The 18,150-nt window shown below is 35.1% G+C and overlaps 1 protein-coding gene across 9 annotated transcripts in view; it reads left to right on the forward strand.

Moving 5' to 3' along the window:
- HECTD1 (HECT domain E3 ubiquitin protein ligase 1) overlaps positions 1–18,150 on the forward strand; it is a 62,016-nt gene that overhangs the window by 29,858 nt on the left and 14,008 nt on the right. For 3 of the 9 annotated variants that reach the window (XM_068192983.1, XM_068192977.1, XM_068192979.1), the window contains exons 15-29: positions 49–324; positions 428–504; positions 1,919–2,053; positions 2,275–2,421; positions 2,743–2,837; positions 3,218–3,323; positions 4,253–4,387; positions 4,473–4,612; positions 5,121–5,444; positions 5,864–6,030; positions 6,205–6,381; positions 9,117–9,953; positions 13,572–13,793; positions 15,620–15,753; positions 17,940–18,096. In XM_068192983.1, coding sequence (XP_068049084.1) covers positions 49–324; positions 428–504; positions 1,919–2,053; positions 2,275–2,421; positions 2,743–2,837; positions 3,218–3,323; positions 4,253–4,387; positions 4,473–4,612; positions 5,121–5,444; positions 5,864–6,030; positions 6,205–6,381; positions 9,117–9,953; positions 13,572–13,793; positions 15,620–15,753; positions 17,940–18,096 — 3,129 coding nt within the window. The remainder of the gene's footprint in view (positions 1–48; positions 325–427; positions 505–1,918; positions 2,054–2,274; positions 2,422–2,742; positions 2,838–3,217; positions 3,324–4,252; positions 4,388–4,472; positions 4,613–5,120; positions 5,445–5,863; positions 6,031–6,204; positions 6,382–9,116; positions 9,954–13,571; positions 13,794–15,619; positions 15,754–17,939; positions 18,097–18,150) is intronic. The other 6 variants (XM_068192978.1, XM_068192980.1, XM_068192981.1 and 3 more) reach the window with 3 other exon arrangements.

The raw sequence follows: 18,150 nt of genomic DNA on the forward strand, positions 1-18,150 counted from the left end.
GATGGAAGCAGTTGTTGGAAAAAAACAAATTTGTTTCTTTTTACATAGAAAGTAGGAGTGAGTTCCTTGAGAAGTTGCAAAGGGCTCGAAGCCAAGTCAAACCATCTACTACAAGCCAGCCAATTTTATCAACACCAGGGCCAACTAAACTTACTGTAGGAAACTGGTCACTGACCTGTTTAAAAGAAGGAGAAATTGCTATTCACAATTCTGATGGTCAGCAAGCTACATTACTGAAAGAAGACCTGCCAGGCTTTGTGTTTGAATCCAACAGAGGAACAAAGCATTCGTTTACAGCTGAAACTTCCTTGGGTAAGTATGTAGGTATGTGTTATGTGCAGGTAGGAACAAGTGTATATGAGTTAGTTTTATTTGTTGCTTTTCACAGCTATGATAAAATGCAACTTTCCTAAAATATGTGTTGCAGGGTCAGAATTTGTGACTGGCTGGACAGGTAAAAGAGGAAGAAAACTGAAATCTAAACTGGAGAAGACAAAACAAAAGGTTGGTGATCTGTAAATTTAATATTCTGAATTTAATTGAGCTTGTTTTATGTTACGGTATTCTTAGGGAGGTGTAGTTTCCTCTTAGAAGATGAAAATATCTGATTTCAACTAGATACAATTTTATGTGATGCTTGAATGGGAAAACATCCATCAGAACAAAGCACTTCTTTGAGTGATTTTATGCAAAAGTCTTAGTAAACTCTGTTCTCCTTTAGAGGAAAATGATTTTTTTTTAAACTGTAGGAAAATCCAGTCTTCCTGACTTGCATTTGTATAATTCTTTAGGTTTTCTGGTTTGTTCTTTATGTCTTTATGCTACAAGAAAAGATGTTAAAATTGATACTACAGTTGTGTCAGAGGCATATAATACTTCTGTTCATCTAAGTACTAATTTCAGACTGGATATTGTGACAGCGTGCTGAAAGTAACAGTCTGCATTGTTAAGAGTTGTGGTAGTAAAGCAAAATGAGTAAACACCCTCATTTTAAATATCTTTAAAATTCTTCTTTCTCCTCAAAATGAAGGGGAAAAAGGAGGAGCCAAGAAATAAAGTATTAAGCTCTTTACAAAAAACTCACCAACAGTACATTTTGTGATCCACTTACCCCAAGGACTCAGGCTGATCTTCAGTCTTTATCTGTCTTGCAATTGCTAACAGTGCAGCCAATATATTCTGTACCTTTTATCTGCAGCATTTTAGGACATATATCTTAGGAAATGTGACACTAAATTGAAAGTTGAAATACTGTGTGTGAATGAGAATAGATGGGATGATGAATGAAAGGCAGTGCTCTCTTATACCTGCGATTGCACTGTGTAGTTCTGAAGGTTGTGTAATGTATTATTATTGTAGCACATAGAGTGATAATGAAAAGGAAAGATTGTGGGGGAAATTTCTTATAAAAGAAAGATGTTTAATGAGAACTTACTTAATCTGTATCTTGTGTGAACCATGCTTTGTAGAAAGAGTAATTCTTATTAAAAGAGGTTGTATAGGGACTTAGTGTGAATTGGTTTAAGGAATGTTGACAGAACATTCAGAAACCATATTAAACCTGCTTAATTGTACATCTAAAGCGATTACCTGATCCATGATACTAAAGAGTTCTAAAAGAAAGGTTCACAGATTGAGATTCATACCTTTTCCTACTACCCTTTATGCTATAACCTACTACATGATGGTAAATTTCATTTCTGTCAATAAGATTTTGTGTATTTCCATTTATTTTTCCTGTACCCTTTTCCTTTCACAACCTTTGCCATTTCATGATGCACATGGGTTTTTATTCTTCCCTATTTATCTGCCTGTTGTGGATTTAAAAAAAAAAATACCAAGGTTGCAGTATCTGGGAGTATAGTAACAGTCTCATTGCAGTAAGGTCTGACTTCTGATTATCAAAATCCATTTGTAGGTGCGCACTATGGCAAGAGATCTGTATGATGATCATTTTAAAGCTGTTGAAAGTATGCCTCGAGGAGTAGTTGTAACACTGAGGAACATAGCAACACAGTTAGAGTCTGCCTGGGAACTTCATGCAAACAGGCAGGTAAGTGTATCTCCTTTATTTTTAATGTGTGACATCAGTGGAAATCAGATAATGGTCAGACTAGCCTGTCATGATGTGAAGAAGAGTCATAGCATGTGTGTGATGTGGGGAGTTTTAATGCATGTATTACCTAGTTAGGTACTTTCCTAGGACATGATCTTTCCACTGAAGCAAGTGGACAGATTACTTGGTTTCATGATAATGATCTTTCTGTCTTTCAGTGCATTGAGGGAGAAAATACTTGGAGAGATTTAATGAAGACTGCTCTGGAAAACTTAATTGTACTGTTGAAGGATGAGAATACTATTTCTCCATATGAAATGTGCAGTAGTGGCTTAGTTCAATCGCTGCTGACGGTTTTAAACAATGTGAGTTTATAGACAAAAGTATTTAAAGAAAAACTTCCTAACAAAAATTAAGTTAAGACATGTGCCGTAGTGTAAAAGATTGGTTATAAATCTGTCTTTTTCCTGTCTTGGTGAAAATTAGGCAGACTTGTTCCAGTTACTGGTCTACCTATTGAAAATAAGCTATCACAATAGGTGACTAGTTTGAATGAAAATAAACCAACTGTTCAGGTCTAGTGGCTGATGATTAGTTTTTCATATAAAATTGGGATTAAATTTGGATTTCAGTGAGACTACATAGATGTCTTTGCCTGTATGTAATTGATTTTTTTTTCCTCCTAGAACGTTGATTTGGATGTGAAACAAGACTGTAGTCAACTGGTAGAGAGGATAAATGTTTTCAAAACAGCATTCAGCGAAAATGAGGATGATGAAAGGTAAAAATAATACCAAACCAGGAAAATCCCCTTTGAAATGTGAAGCAGTATGGTATGTTTAAAATAATTTATAGAAAAAGTACCTGTTCTTTCCATTTCAATGGAATAGAAAATTGATCTTAAAAGACAGTATCTAATATTGAAATAGCAATGGAAAGTTTTTATCTCTAGGAGTCAACCTGTAGAATATCTATTGACAAAATAAAGGTGACTTGTTCATCACTGTGCAGATTAGTATCTTTCTTACTGTGCTGTAACTATGTGACTAGAACAGATGGCATCAGTAGAAATAGCATGCTGGGGTCCTGTTTTCTGAGATAGTGTAGAATTTTTTTCTTTGTTTTGTTTTGTGGTGACATAGTACCTGTTCTCTTTCACAGTCGTCCGGCAGTTGCGTTAATTCGGAAGTTGATAGCAGTGTTAGAATCTATTGAACGTCTACCTCTCCACTTGTATGATACACCAGGATCTACATATAATCTTCAGGTAAATGTACAGTGATAACAGCATATCACACTGAGTCGTGCACAACTGAAGGTTATATGTTGCACACCTTGTTTGCAAGAATCACGTTCTTGTAGATGTGGGTAGAATTAGGTAAAGAACAACCAAATTTTGGCATCTGTTTCCTGTAGTGCAGAAATGCATGGCTGTTCCTCTACTGTCACTTAAACACTGTGAGGTAAAAGTAAATTTTGATTAAAGAGATAATGTGTTCTTTCTTTTGTCTTCAAGTATTGTCTTTATGTAGGAACATACCCTCTAGTTAAAGGGCATGTTACTGTGATTACAGACAATTATTAGTAAGAACAGGGGATACGCTTTCAAGGGTCCTGTCTACATCTCTGTGTTCAATTGGAAATGCATGATGCCTCCAGGCTCAGCAGCTTGTTATACAGGAAACTTGGCAGTTTGGCTAAAAGTATTACTTTTTTTTTTCCAGTTTGCGTGGAGTCTTATTTTTTTCTGTTTGAAAGCACAGTTCAGGGTTTTGCAACATGGGTAGGAAAGTATAAATATTTCTGTTTTCATGTTAAATGTCTAGGAAATAGTTGCAAAACATTGCAAAACCACTGTTGCTGTTCAATATTTTTGAAAATAGTTTTCAGTTGCTATATTATTGTATTTGCTAGTCAGCAAATAAAAGCTATAAAGGCATAGGAAAAGTGAGAAAATGTTAGTTGAGTGTGTAATTGCCGTACACATTGTCATAGTAAAGAATTGTTTGGTTAATTGAAAAATGGTAGTACTAGGAAATTACTTTTAAAAACATTTCATTAAAATATAGGGCTTAAGTTAGAGCAACAAAGATACTTGATAGGCCACTAAAACGGTTGTAGTGAAATACTCTGTTTTTATTAAGATTTCAAAACCTAAACAGGAAAGCCTATATTAATGCTTAGCTCTTCTTTCAGATACTGACAAGGCGCTTGAGGTTTCGTTTGGAGCGTGCCTCGGGGGAGACATCTTTAATAGATAGAACTGGTAGAATGCTCAAGATGGAGCCATTGGCAACTGTTGAATCTCTAGAACAGTATCTCCTGAAAATGGTGAGCTGCATACCACACACAGAGTTCACAGGGAATAGTTATATTCTGCTTCCTTAATATTTGATTTGTTTTCTTTCATATGTAGGTAGCAAAGCAGTGGTACGACTTTGATAGGGCTTCATTTGTTTTTGTACGAAAACTACGAGAAGGTCAGACATTTGTGTTCAGGCATCAACATGATTTTGATGAAAATGGAATTATTTACTGGATTGGAACAAATGCAAAGTGAGTTTTTCAAAGCTAGATATTTTAAAGTTGGACACAATAAACTAAACCATGTGGCAGGATGGGGACAAAGAATTCATAATGAAATGAAATCTGTTATTTTCTTATAAGTGGGAGGTATCTTTTAATCAATAGAATTACATTTCTTTTCGATCTCCTTAAATAATAGAAAAATATGAATCCCTTGTATTGAAAATTTGTTTGTATGCTTCCCTAGGAAGATGGAGTGGGGAAGCTTGGGTCTTTGTTTTTGCTTGCCATGGTTCTGTTTGATTTTGTTGGTTTGGGTTTGGTTTTTTTTTCTTTGCTATAGTGTTTTAAAAAACACCAACAAAGTGATGTTTGGAACATATCTAAAGTTGTCTAATTATTTAAAATTATATTGATAATTTCTGTGTATGATAAACTCAGCTGTTATGTGCAATTTACAGTAAATGTCAAATGTTGCTCAAACTAGTTTTTTAATTTAAGTAATAATTGAACAGTATATTTCTCTTTTTAAATACAGAACTGCATATGAGTGGGTAAATCCAGCAGCCTATGGATTAGTAGTGGTTACATCCTCAGAAGGAAGAAATCTGCCTTATGGTCGTTTAGAAGACATCCTGAGCCGTGACAGTTCAGCTCTCAATTGTCACACAAATGATGATAAGAATGCTTGGTTTGCTATAGATCTTGGCCTTTGGGTTATACCATCAGCCTACACATTACGCCACGCTCGAGGTTACGGACGATCTGCTCTCAGAAATTGGGTTTTCCAGGTATCTAAGGATGGACAGAACTGGACTACTTTGTATACTCATGTTGATGACTGTAGTCTCAATGAACCAGGGTATGTCAGTGTATTTTATCACTTTTCATAAAACTGAGTGCAGTTAAAAATGTACTTGACTGTAGACTAATTTAATGTGTACTGTGTTTGTAATAATGTATCTATCTAAAGAAGTGGTAAGTGATACAAATTATCAAGGATGGGCTGGAGAAAATGTGATTCATAGGTTTTCTGTGTGGTTCACGTAATGGTATTTGTACTTTTCCCTCACTGTAAATTTTGCATTTTGTTTTTTAACAAAACCATAACACCAACACTCATCTGATGTTTGCCCTCGTGTTAATAGGTATATATATCTTGCAATATGCATACATGATCGGTGTTATGGTTTTGTTTGCTTTGGTACTAAGGTTTTTTTGGTTTTGCCTTTTTTTTTTATTCCTGTTACCTACCAACACCCCTTTCTAATAAACTTAAAGGTCTACAGCAACCTGGCCTTTAGATCCTCCAAAAGATGAGAAACAAGGTTGGAGACATGTTAGAATAAAACAGATGGGAAAGAATGCCAGTGGGCAAACACACTACCTCTCCCTGTCTGGATTTGAACTTTATGGCACTGTGAATGGAGTATGTGAAGATCAGCTGGGTAAGAAAAAGAACATGTATATCTTACTTGCTCTTTTAAAATTATGATGAGCATACTTTATACAAACCAGTGTGAAAAGGAGGTTATCTTTTACAGTTGAATTTTCTTAGAAATAAGCTCAAAATTATTCCCCATTCAGTACTTTCATGTATTTCCAATTTACATTTCTTTTAGGAAAAGCTGCTAAAGAAGCTGAAGCAAATCTGAGAAGGCAGCGACGTCTGGTCCGTTCTCAGGTGTTAAAATACATGGTTCCAGGAGCTCGTGTAATCAGAGGAATTGATTGGAAATGGAGAGATCAGGATGGAAGCCCACAGGGTGAAGGCACTGTTACAGGAGAACTGCATAATGGTGAGCATGAATTGCCTGAATTTATGTTGTTGAATCATATATGTTGCATGATGACATCATGCAGAATGGGTAGCATTAGAGTACTTCCTTTGTAATGCCTTGATAAAGTTGATAAAAGTTTAAATATTTTGGAGAGAAGAAGCTTAAAATACTACAGCAACATGTTGGGGTCCATTTGTGAAATTCCATTTGAGCACATGAAAAAATTCTTACTGTAAATAAAACTTTTCTGTAGTTTTGGTTAATTAAAATATTAAACTGTTATTCAAATATGAAACTGTTATTTAGACATCTGTAACGAAATATATGAAGGTGAGTGATGCAAACTGATAAGTTAAGCTTTGGGCCTGCAAAATCTATAATTACCTTCCTCATTTCTTCTAGCTGAGCATTTGCAATATTTTTCTTGACTTTTGTTATATCCTGTACCTTTCCTACCTTGCAAGCTTCTTTGGGATCAAGTTTTTGTTTTTGAGTTAAAGCATGAAAATTTATTAACTTAAGGAGCAAAATAAAAACCTGCGATACCCAGGGAAGTCAGTATTCAGAAAGTTAAGTTATTGAAGAGGCTCCAGGAGAGGTGGTGATCTTGTCAAGTGAACATGCTTTCCACCATTTCCCTTCTCTTCCCCCTGTTTTGAGGTATATAAGGCTGGCCTTGTTTCTGAAGCACCTTCAGCTACTTTTAGGTTCATTTTTAGCTGCACTTGAGAGTTTCTTCTAGTTAGTTGAGTTGTCAGCTCTCAAACATGGAGAAATCTCCAAAGTACAATTCCTTAAAATTTTTTAAAACTGAACTTTATTTAAGCTGTTCAATACAGCTTGTGTGGAAGTCTTCCATCATCCATGTATTTTTCTTATCAGATGCATCAGTATCCATAGCTACATTATAACTTTGAAGACTTTAGGTATTGTTGGTGAGTAGTATTCTACCAAAGCAGTGATTTTGTTCCTGTGTTCCAGTAAAAACTTACCCATTTAACCATAGGTAAAATTGAAGTTCATTTATCAAATGGTGATGCCAACTCATCTCATTCCTGTCACAGCTTTTTTCCACATAGAATTTTGAAAATAGCATCTAATTTGCTTTTTTTGTTGTTGTTCACAAGTGTAGACAAATGTTGTTTTACACCTGTAATGATGGAGCAGTACAACTTTGAGTACATAATATGTACTTAAAACTTGTTCAGATTTAAAACTGCTTGTAATTAATAATTTAGGGAAAGGAACTATACAAAACAAAACCAGGTTTTTAGTTGTGCTTTGAAAAAAATACCTGGTTCAGATATTGATAAAGAGGAAAAATTATACTGTTGAATTACAGTATGGAGCTTTTTTTGTGTTTGATAAAAAAGGCAAATCATAGAAGAAAAAAACTTGAGATTCGCTTCACAACTTTACCCTTCAATGGTTTAGTGACATGAAGCTACTCAACTATAGCTCATGAAGAAGGAATAAAATCATGCGAGAATAACATGATCTAAACCTGCTCATTTGGGGATGAGAGGTCTGCTTATCATATCTGAAAACTTTATCTTTTTTAGCTACTTTTCCTCCAGAGTGATTATTTGTAAATAGCAAATTGCCTGTGATCATCTGTTTCAGTCTAGAAGTGGTGATTTTTGAATAGTTAAAAGCTGAAGGTGTACGTGACAGTCATAAAAAGAATATTTTACTTGATATTAATAATGAAAAATATGTATGTATCTGAACCTGATATTTGTTTTGACTTTGAGATTGGAGAAGATAATTAAGCTTTAGAGATTTTATTTTTGGATGAAATGTGTTTCAATTAAAGTAGTTACATTAATATTTGTTGCAGTTAAGATACAGTGAGAAATATTAGAAGGAATTTTTTAGGTGACTTACAGGTTGTGGTACATATTTAGACAAGTAAAAATAAATCATTTTGCCCTCATTTCTGTCCTAATTAGCTAAATTTTGTATGTTACCCTCATTATTCCAGATTTATTGTATTTAGCTGTTAAAAAACTTGCTACTCAAAATAATAATTTAATATAGGAACTTAAGAGTAGCATCTCTTTGGGGTTTTGTTCTTGTCCCAGGATAGTTTTTTTCTATGAAACATACTCTCTTTGCAACCCAGAAATTTTACTTGATATGGCCCTTACGTGATTGCCATAAGATTTTTTTATGAGTAAGGAATGTTCGAGTATGTGGAACTTACTGAACTAAAAAGCTCTGTAACTATAAATTGGTTCTTTCAATTTAAGAATAAGAAATCTCAAACTAAGCAGTTTCATGACATATCATCTGTTGGGTAAAAATGCTTATCCATAAGCATCCAACAAGAAAAATGTTATTGAATGTCCATGTAATAATTACAGCTTCTTGACAGATGCTAGTAAAGTTATGATACATTTTAATATACATTTTTGCTATTAGAGAATCCAATTTTGATAGATGCTAATAAAACTGAGAGATTCTAGTAGGTCACATCCCTTCCTGAAGGAAACTTTATTTTTGGCTGGATTCTGTGACCCTGAAGATTAAGGCGGCAAGAACAAACAGCCTCTAAATTGACAACATTACAAAATACTGAATTGTTTAGATTTAAGCACTTCCTTTTTAATTGGTGTTAAGGGTTACTTAGTGATTTCATTGATTCAGACATACAGCCCTTATGAGAAGCTGATCCCACATTGTGGAGCTACTGTCTGACACGCCTCCTGTCTGCTTTCTGCTGGATCTCACAAACTCCTGTCCCTTTCCAGGCTGGATTGATGTCACCTGGGATGCTGGTGGCTCTAACTCTTACCGTATGGGCGCAGAAGGAAAATTTGACCTCAAGCTTGCACCAGGGTACGACCCTGATTCAGCGGCATCACCCAAACCTGTTTCATCCACTGTTTCAGGCACAACGCAGTCATGGAGCAGCTTGGTGAAAAACAACTGTCCAGACAAGACGACTGCTGCTGCAGGCTCCTCAAGTAGAAAAGGAAGCAGCAGTTCTGTGTGTAGCGTGGCAAGTAGCAGCGACATCAGCTTGGGTTCGACCAAAATGGAGCGGAGATCAGAAAGTGTATTGGAACAAAATATAGTTTCAGGCACTGACGTCCATGAACCAATTGTTGTTCTGTCTTCTGCCGATAGCGTGCCACAGGCTGACATAGGGTCATCTTCCAGTGCGAGCACCAGCACCTTAACAGCGGACATGGGAAACGAAAATGCAGAGAGGAAATTAGGTCCTGATAACTCAATACGTACTCCTGGGGAGTCCAGTGCTATATCCATGGGAATTGTTAGTGTAAGCTCTCCTGATGTGAGTTCAGTCTCTGAACTGACTAATAAAGAAGCAGCTTCCCAACGACCCCTAAGCTCTTCAGCGAGTAACAGACTCTCAGTCAGTTCTTTGTTGGCTGCTGGGGCACCCATGAGCTCCAGCGCAAGTGTTCCGAACTTATCATCTCGAGAAACTTCCAGCCTGGAGTCCTTTGTACGAAGAGTGGCAAACATAGCACGTACCAATGCCACAAACAACATGAATTTAAGCCGGAGTAGCAGTGATAACAATACTAATACTTTGGGAAGAAATGTTGTGAGTACTGCAAGTAAGTAAGCTATTTTTATTTTTAGTTGAGGATTTTGTTGTCTCCTTGGTTTTTGTTATACTTGAGTTTGGATTGTGTTGGCTTAATAGAGAAATGTACTTAGAGCAGCCTTGACCTTGTATGGGCCTCTAGAACTCATGAAGGACTCACAGAGTTCCTGTCAGCTGAAAAGTGTTACATTGCCCTATAATGTCAGATCACAGGTACCCATCAAACAGAAAGAAATTTGAAATTGATGATTGAAATGGATGTCAATTATATGTTTAAGGAGAGAGTATTGATTAGACGAAGAGGATGGAAGTCTAGCAACAGTAGCTAATGTCAAACACTTAGGCCTTCTGATCTGTGTAGATTTTGCATATCTCTGATATTTTTCCATTTTCCTCAGGAAGGGCAGTTTGTGCGTATTGTGAAGTGTCTGAGCATAGGAGCTAAGAACAAAGTACAAAGGAAAAAGAACTACAGTATAATGAAATGTTAGCAGATTGCTGATTTTGTCAAGCTGCATAACATAATGTACTCTAATACTGAGTGTGTTTTCTAGAGATGGTATGTATGGTCATTAAGGCTTAGAATTGATGAACTGTTCAGGCATAGTAAATGTAAGGAAGTTTGTAGTTAACAGTGTTTTAAATGACATTATGTACATGCTTTAACATTTGCATGTTCTTAGATTATATGTAGGAGCAAGGTATTATCAAGGTAAGCTATAAACCTGCTTGTTGTGAGTTCACTCTTTTTTTGAGCATGCTCCCATCAAAGTTGTTACTTGTTCAGTATTTTGTTCTCTGATGGTGATAGTACTTTAAACAGAGAACTGCATTTCATGGGTTAGGCAAGTTAGAAAAAGTGAAATTACCCAAGCTAGAAAAAAGCATAAATTTCTTGTTATGCTTTCATGCTTGTCTTGATTGTCAGTGAAGCTGGTGAAAGGTCTGGAGCAGCTATGGGGTGTTTAGCCTGGAGGAAAGGAGGCTCAGGAGAGATATTATTACTCTCTGCAACTACCTGAAAGGAGGTGTAGTGAGGTGGGGGCAGCCTCTTTTCACGGGTAGGAAGTTACAGGGGAGGTTTAGATTAGATAATAGGAAAAATTCCTTCATTGAAAGGGTGGCCAAGCACTGGAATGGGTGGCTCAGGGAAGTGGATTCACCATCCCTGAAAGTGTTCAGAAGTTGTGTAGATGTGGCACCTGGGAATCTGGTTTAGCAGTGAACATGGCAGTGCTGGGCTAACATCTGGACTCAGTCTTTGAGGTCTCTTCCAACCTTAACAATTCTATGACTCTATGCTTCCTTATTTAGAAATGGGTGTTTGCTTTTAGCATTTGAAAATATTTTTAAATACTGAATGTTTTCTGTTTTTGATGGGGAGATTTTTTTTAATGTATCCTTATATTCATTTTGTGATACTGGGAATGGGGGCGAAGTCTTTTGCAACTTGCCATAAAAAAGTAAGATACTCAAAGAAAGCTTTCAGGTAATTGATCCTCTTATAGACAGATAGAATGGCTCTGGTTCTGAAGTAGTTTTGTATTGAGGGGAGAAAAAACAGACCACTTTCGAAAAACATGGTAAAATACTTCAGCATATCTAAAATTTCATGAATGTTTGATACTATACACTGCAAAAGTTAGACATAAGAATGAGGCAACTTAAAAATTTAATTCTGTGATAAAAATAGTCATACTTTTTATTAGCCTTCATGTAGGGTTTATTTTGGATTATGCTTTTTATATTATTAGAAACTGTAAATGGTAGCTCATGTTCCTAAAAGAGATCAGAGACAAAATTTGAGTAATCTCTCCAGAGTTCAATTAGAGCGTTGTAAAAAGCTTGATTTGTTAAAGGTTTTTTTTTATTATTATTATTATTTGAGTTTTTTAGCCTGTTCAGGTTAAAAAACCCCAACCAACCAAACTGAAGACAATCCAAACCAAACAAAAGACCCCCACCATCAAACAAACCACAAACAGCAACCCAACACCCCAAAAATCAAGACTGAAATCATCGTTAGTGAGATAAGTCTTTCTGGACTTTCTGTACTGGTTGCATTGAAAATGTCAGTATTTGCCAGAAGCTAAGTGGTGTCTAGAGTAGCCAATTTCCATTTGCTCTTGAATTCAGAGCAAACAAAATGCTGATGCTTAATGGCTTTTTCTGTTTACTGTAACAGCAAAGAGTTTGCTGTTATTAATTAGCAGAGGGTGAAAGATGTGAATACTGAACAGCTTATTTTCAAGCTCTTGAACAGCAAAAGAAAAACTCTTTGGTTCTTCATTTCCCTGTTTTTATAGAGAAGAACATAAGCTTATTAACAATGCTAAATTTAAAATTTGCTCTTTCCTTCATCGTTATACTATTATTTGACAGCCCCCCGCATTGTTATATTTTTATTTGCAAAATGTTAGCTATATTATTAAGGGGCAGGGATGTGTATAGTAACTGTATGTAACAGAGAAGGAAAGCAGAGATAGTAACTCCCACCACCCCCCCCCACCCCAAAGCTACCAAATTCACTTAGGGGAAGAAGCTTTGTTATATCCTTCTTCCAGGGTAGTAATGTTTGAGAACTTTGGTAATAATAATAATAAGAAATGCAGAGGCATTTTTGGTTTTTTTTAAGAAAGCAGTTTCTCAGTTTACATAAATGGCAATAATGAAACTTCTTTTAAAACTGAAAAACTTGCATTTGATAAAGTTCAGAAAAAGTAAATTGAAAAACCTAAAGCTTAAATTCTTAGTTTGGATGACCCCTCAACTTTTTTTCTCCAAACTTGTGGTTAATTTCCTTGATTCAAGATAAGCGTGTGAGAACATATTTGGAGACTGGGATTATAAATGTATAGTTGTACATAGGTATAACTTATACTCAGGTACACTATCTGAAGTTATTTTTGTTGAGTCTACAGTGAATTCAGGTTTTTTTCAGTTGTTCACTAAAATGCATTTACTGTTTTATTTGAAAGTACAGTAAGATAACTTTTTAGTTGTTGCTTGCTTATTGTGAAAATTATAAATCATCTAACATAAGTCATATATTTCACAGTACTGTCAGTTCAGGTGTGCTGGCTGTGATGAACATATATTTTAGTAGTTGTTTGAAAAATACAATGTCAGAGCTAATTTCAGAACCTTAGAAAAATGCACAATAATCACAAGTTTCACATTTGTTTTAATATGTTCTGTTTCCAGTTCACTTATATATAATTCACTTGTTTGCGCTATTTAATATTGTAATTTAGATGTTAAATTTCATTTTAGGCTTAAAGATAGATCACAATGTTGGAGTAACAGATTTCAGAAATTCTTTACGTATATTGAAAATGAAATCAATTAATTTCAGATTTATAGTGGGATTTTGGGGATTTATGTGATAAAATCATTTATTTTAAATGTTTGCAAGGGAGTAAGCCCAGAAGGGGGCATCTGTGTTGTAAGGTGCACTTTTGCATTGGGAAACCCTTCCCCTTTATAGTCTGTTGTTCTTTATTATAAAATAACACACTGGTAATTTTTCAATCCCAAATATATTTTTCAACACAGGAGTCATGCATGTAAGTTGTACTCTTCAAGTCATCAAATCATTTATTTTATCTTACCATATCTTTATCTATAGCGTCTCCTCTTATGGGTGCCCAAAGTTTTCCTAATCTGACTACAACTGGTACCACATCAACAGTGACCATGTCTACATCCAGTGTTACTAGCAGCAGCAATGTAGCTACAGCAACTACAGTTTTATCTGTTGGTCAGTCGCTTAGTAATACTCTAACTACTAGCCTAACATCAACATCTAGTGAGAGCGATACAGGGCAGGAGGCAGAATATTCTTTATATGGTAAGTTTCATTTTTAAATGAACATAAGCATTAGACTTCCCATTAATGACTTTTCCTTTTATCACATTGTTATGATTTTCTCATATAGTAGTTTATTTATTTATTTGAAAGTTGAGCTGTTTCTATGTTACTAGTTCTGTAAGGCAGTAAGTAAAATAATATTAATGTAGTAGTATTTCCTTATGTTTTCAAATCTTTATTTTCAGCAGTTTCTATCCCATATTACTATTATTTATGGTATAGTTTATCTAAGCACTTGAATATTTTCCCTCATCAAGTTTAATTCCTAATGTAGTTTGCATATGTACTTCTAATTACAATCAAAATGTTATTTTTTGTTGTGTTGTATAGGCATGCTACATGCAAAGTCTCATGTACCTTGTGTTATTCTGATTGAAAAGCATCCACCATTAGGCACATTGTACCCTTAAAATAGCTTCCAGGTATCTCAGTACTGTAATAGTAATTTCAAAAAATTGGAAAAAAGCCACAAAAATTGGCAGGAGGAATGAAGTCAAATGATATGACAAACAGATCCAGAGTTGTGTGCACACTGTACCCTAGAAACAGTCTTCAGGACAGAGGTTACTTGAGGCATATGAGTACAGTGAAATAAGGTTTAGATAATTCGGTCAGTAATACATAGGAATCAATCAAGCTGATAAAATGAAGTCAGGAAAAACCTGGGTTGGATATCTGAAAATACTTCCTAATGTAAAGTTTATTGACTTGTGAGGTACTCTTGAAAGAAAGATACTTTATTTAAAATATTGTTGGATTAAGATTGTGTTCTATTTTGTTGCCTATTGAAATTGCTTGAAAAGTTTCTGGTCATTTCAATGGGTATTGGAATTGAACCGCTTGGAGGCAGTTGATTAATATATCTGCATATACTATTTCTCTTTACTCTTAATTGTCTAATTTGATACTTTGGGTGACATGTCTTAAAATATATCACCAACAATTGAGCAAGTTGAATGCATTCACATATCAGTAGGGGGGGATAGCAACAATAGGAAGGGTGTTTGGGTGGTATAAATGGTTTCTATGTGCAATAAAAATGTAAAAATTCAAAGCTTCATCCAATCCACTTGGATTGCTGTGAACTCCTTTTCTGGTTTTGGGAGGTTGTTTTTTAAATCTCAGTACTAAGCGAGTAAAATGGAACTTTGCCTTCAACTTCTTGGTACAGTAATTAATTAGCAATTGAATCTTTAAAATATTACTCTTAAATGCTTACCATTACATTGTAAGTTAAGGCCTAAATCACATGTTTTTAGTGTAAAAATTACATCACTCACCTGGTTTAAAATTATTGAGACATAGAAATAGACAATATGCATTTGTGCACCATTTTCTGGGCATCTTTTTTAATCTCCTCTAAGTGTAATTATAAAATGTTATAATCAAATGAGGAACAGATCACTCTTGCTGATCACTATTAATTGTACCAATAGTAAGTGCTTCTGTAGTTGTGCTGTTGACTAGATCTGTGGACTTTTTAACAGTTGTATGCTTTTATCACAGCTTTCATTCCAGTTATGCAATAAGTAATGTTTTCTTTTTCTTATTTAAATGAGATTTCTTTTTGCACTCTTCCCAATGCTTCTAGTCTTTATTTTAAAAATTCTGCTTTACAAATTATTCTTGTCTTTTGTTCTATATGTAAATATATATACGTGTGTTATAGATTTTCTTGATAGCTGCCGAGCTAGTACTCTGTTGGCAGAGTTAGATGATGATGAGGATCTTTATTTTAAAAATTCTGCTTTACAAATTATTCTTGTCTTTTGTTCTATATGTAAATATATATACGTGTGTTATAGATTTTCTTGATAGCTGCCGAGCTAGTACTCTGTTGGCAGAGTTAGATGATGATGAGGATCTACCTGAACCAGATGAAGAAGATGATGAAAATGAAGATGATAACCAAGAAGATCAAGAATATGAAGAAGTTATGGTATGGTATAATTAGCATCAATGGTATCTTAATTGACTAACAGGTGCTTTAAAAATCCACAGTTTTTTTTTTTTTTTGGCAATAGGAAGTCCTAGCTGCAATATCTCCATTAGTTAAAACGATTTTATTTAGATTCATTTCGTTTCTTGCATATGGTCAACACCACAAGAAAAGTGTTTTTAAACACCAACCTACCCAAGACCTTACAGATCAGAATTATTGTCTTAAACCATGCTGGGAGCAGGCTGACAGACAGTAGAAATGATGGATCACTAGTTCACAGGCTGATGTAATAGTATGACTGTAGATGTATAATGCACGCTGCTGCATTTTGTAGTGATTCAATTCTGGTGTGTGTTTAACTGTAGGCCTGTATGAAGCAAGAGTTTGCCAGAGGAAATATCTCTCTTCTCAAGAATACCCCCGAAACCCCAACAAAAAAAACCAATGCGGTGGGGGCTAGATACAACCCAGCATGGTCGTTCTCATGGTTCTTGCCTAGAGACTATCAGGAGTTCTGGCTTTTCATTTGGTTGTTCTTTACTTGTATGAGTAGTACTTGGTCTTCTACTATCACTGAAGTGATCAGAATGAATATTGCGAAATCTAAGAGGAAAAATAGAAGGCTTCACTAATGCTAATTTAATGCTTTACAGAATAAATATAAATATTGTTTTATGGAATTATAGAAACTACATCTTGTAATTAATATGCAAATATTTATTTCATTTGAACCAAAATATGTAGCATTTTAACTTACTGTGTTTATGGTTTTAACAGAAACTCAGGTACATGACTGAACATCTTGCTGTTTCACCTTCTGCACAAAGATACAAAGTTGGGAAAAAACCAAGCCAGTATAACTTAATTAACAGTTAACAGTTAACAGTTATTTTTATAACTAAAATTAATAAACATTAATTTTAGTTTGTAGAATGTTGATCAGTTAAAAAAAATATTAAATGGAGTTATTATTGTTGTTCATGGGAAGTAGCAGAAATAGCTAAAATAGATTTTGCATTAGATTACACAGCAAGAAGCAGTCTGGAAAAGAAAATTTTCCTTTCTTGGGTTCCAGTACTATTCCCTCTGATATACCATGCAATTCTTCACAATAAGAAGTTGAACAGATTAAGAGCTTGTTGTAAAAAATTCTTAACCAATTAATACTTGTTAAGGCTTATTGAAAATTAGATTTTTGCCCACAAAAATAGTTCTAGTATTTTGAAACTTGATTTAATAAAATATGTATACATTATATATCAGTGTATATATATATACACTTTGGAAAAAAGTGTTTCTTGTTTTCAAAAAAATAAATATGTTTATTTTGACATCACTGGATATATTTGAACCTCTGGTTCAAACATTTCACAATGTTTTGTGAAATGCACAAAACATTGACACCAAGTTTGCTGGCTTACAGTACTCTGTATTTTCCTATGTTCTGGTGCTTCATGGAAAGTTTAATTCTTTCCAGAAACTATAAATACACTTGTGCCCGCTTTGATTTATTTTACATTGATTTTATAGAGAAAATTAACATAATGAAGACATAATGAAATATTGGAGTGGGTAAAGTTGACAAGAACCACAGTGGGTCATCTGGTCCAGCCTCCCTGCTCAGTTGGGGTCATCCTAGAGCACATGGCACAGCATTGTGTCTTAATGGTTCTTGAATATCTCCAGGTTGACACAACAACCTGTCTCAGTGTGTGTTTACTCACACAGTAAAGTTCTTCATGTTCAGGTGGAACTTGTGTACGTCAGTTTCTGTCTCTTGTCCTATTGCTTGGCACCACTGAGAAGAGCCTGGATCCATCTTTTTGACACTGTCTCATCAGATACTGACAGACGTTGATGAGGTCCCCTCTCATTTGCCTGTTCTTGACACTGAACAGGCCCAGCTCCCCCAGGCTTTCCTCCTAAGAGAGAAGCTCCAGTCCCTTAGTCATATTTGTAGCCTCCACAAGGCCTCTCCAGGAGCTTCATGTCTCTTCTGACTGAGGAGCCCAGAACTAGATACAGCACTCTAGATGCAATCTTACCAGAAATGGGTAGAGTTGCAGTTTAGTGTGTGACTGCTGTATTCATGAACTCTCAATTTTTTAATCAAATTTTTCTCTTTAGCAGAATCAAAAAAACAGCTAGGGTTTTTGGGGTTTTATTTGTTTGGTTTTTATTAGGAAGAAGAGGAGTATGAAACCAAAGGAGGCCGTAGAAGAACATGGGATGATGATTATGTATTGAAACGACAGTTTTCTGCATTGGTTCCTGCTTTTGACCCAAGACCTGGTCGTACTAATGTGCAACAAACAACTGACCTAGAAATCCCTCCACCAGGTATGCTGACAAAGTATGTGATGCTTAATCTGGCTTTAGGATGGAGAGTCACTG

This window comes from Anomalospiza imberbis, chromosome 6, assembly GCF_031753505.1.
Source record: "Anomalospiza imberbis isolate Cuckoo-Finch-1a 21T00152 chromosome 6, ASM3175350v1, whole genome shotgun sequence".
Taxonomy (NCBI): Eukaryota; Metazoa; Chordata; class Aves; order Passeriformes; family Viduidae; genus Anomalospiza; species Anomalospiza imberbis.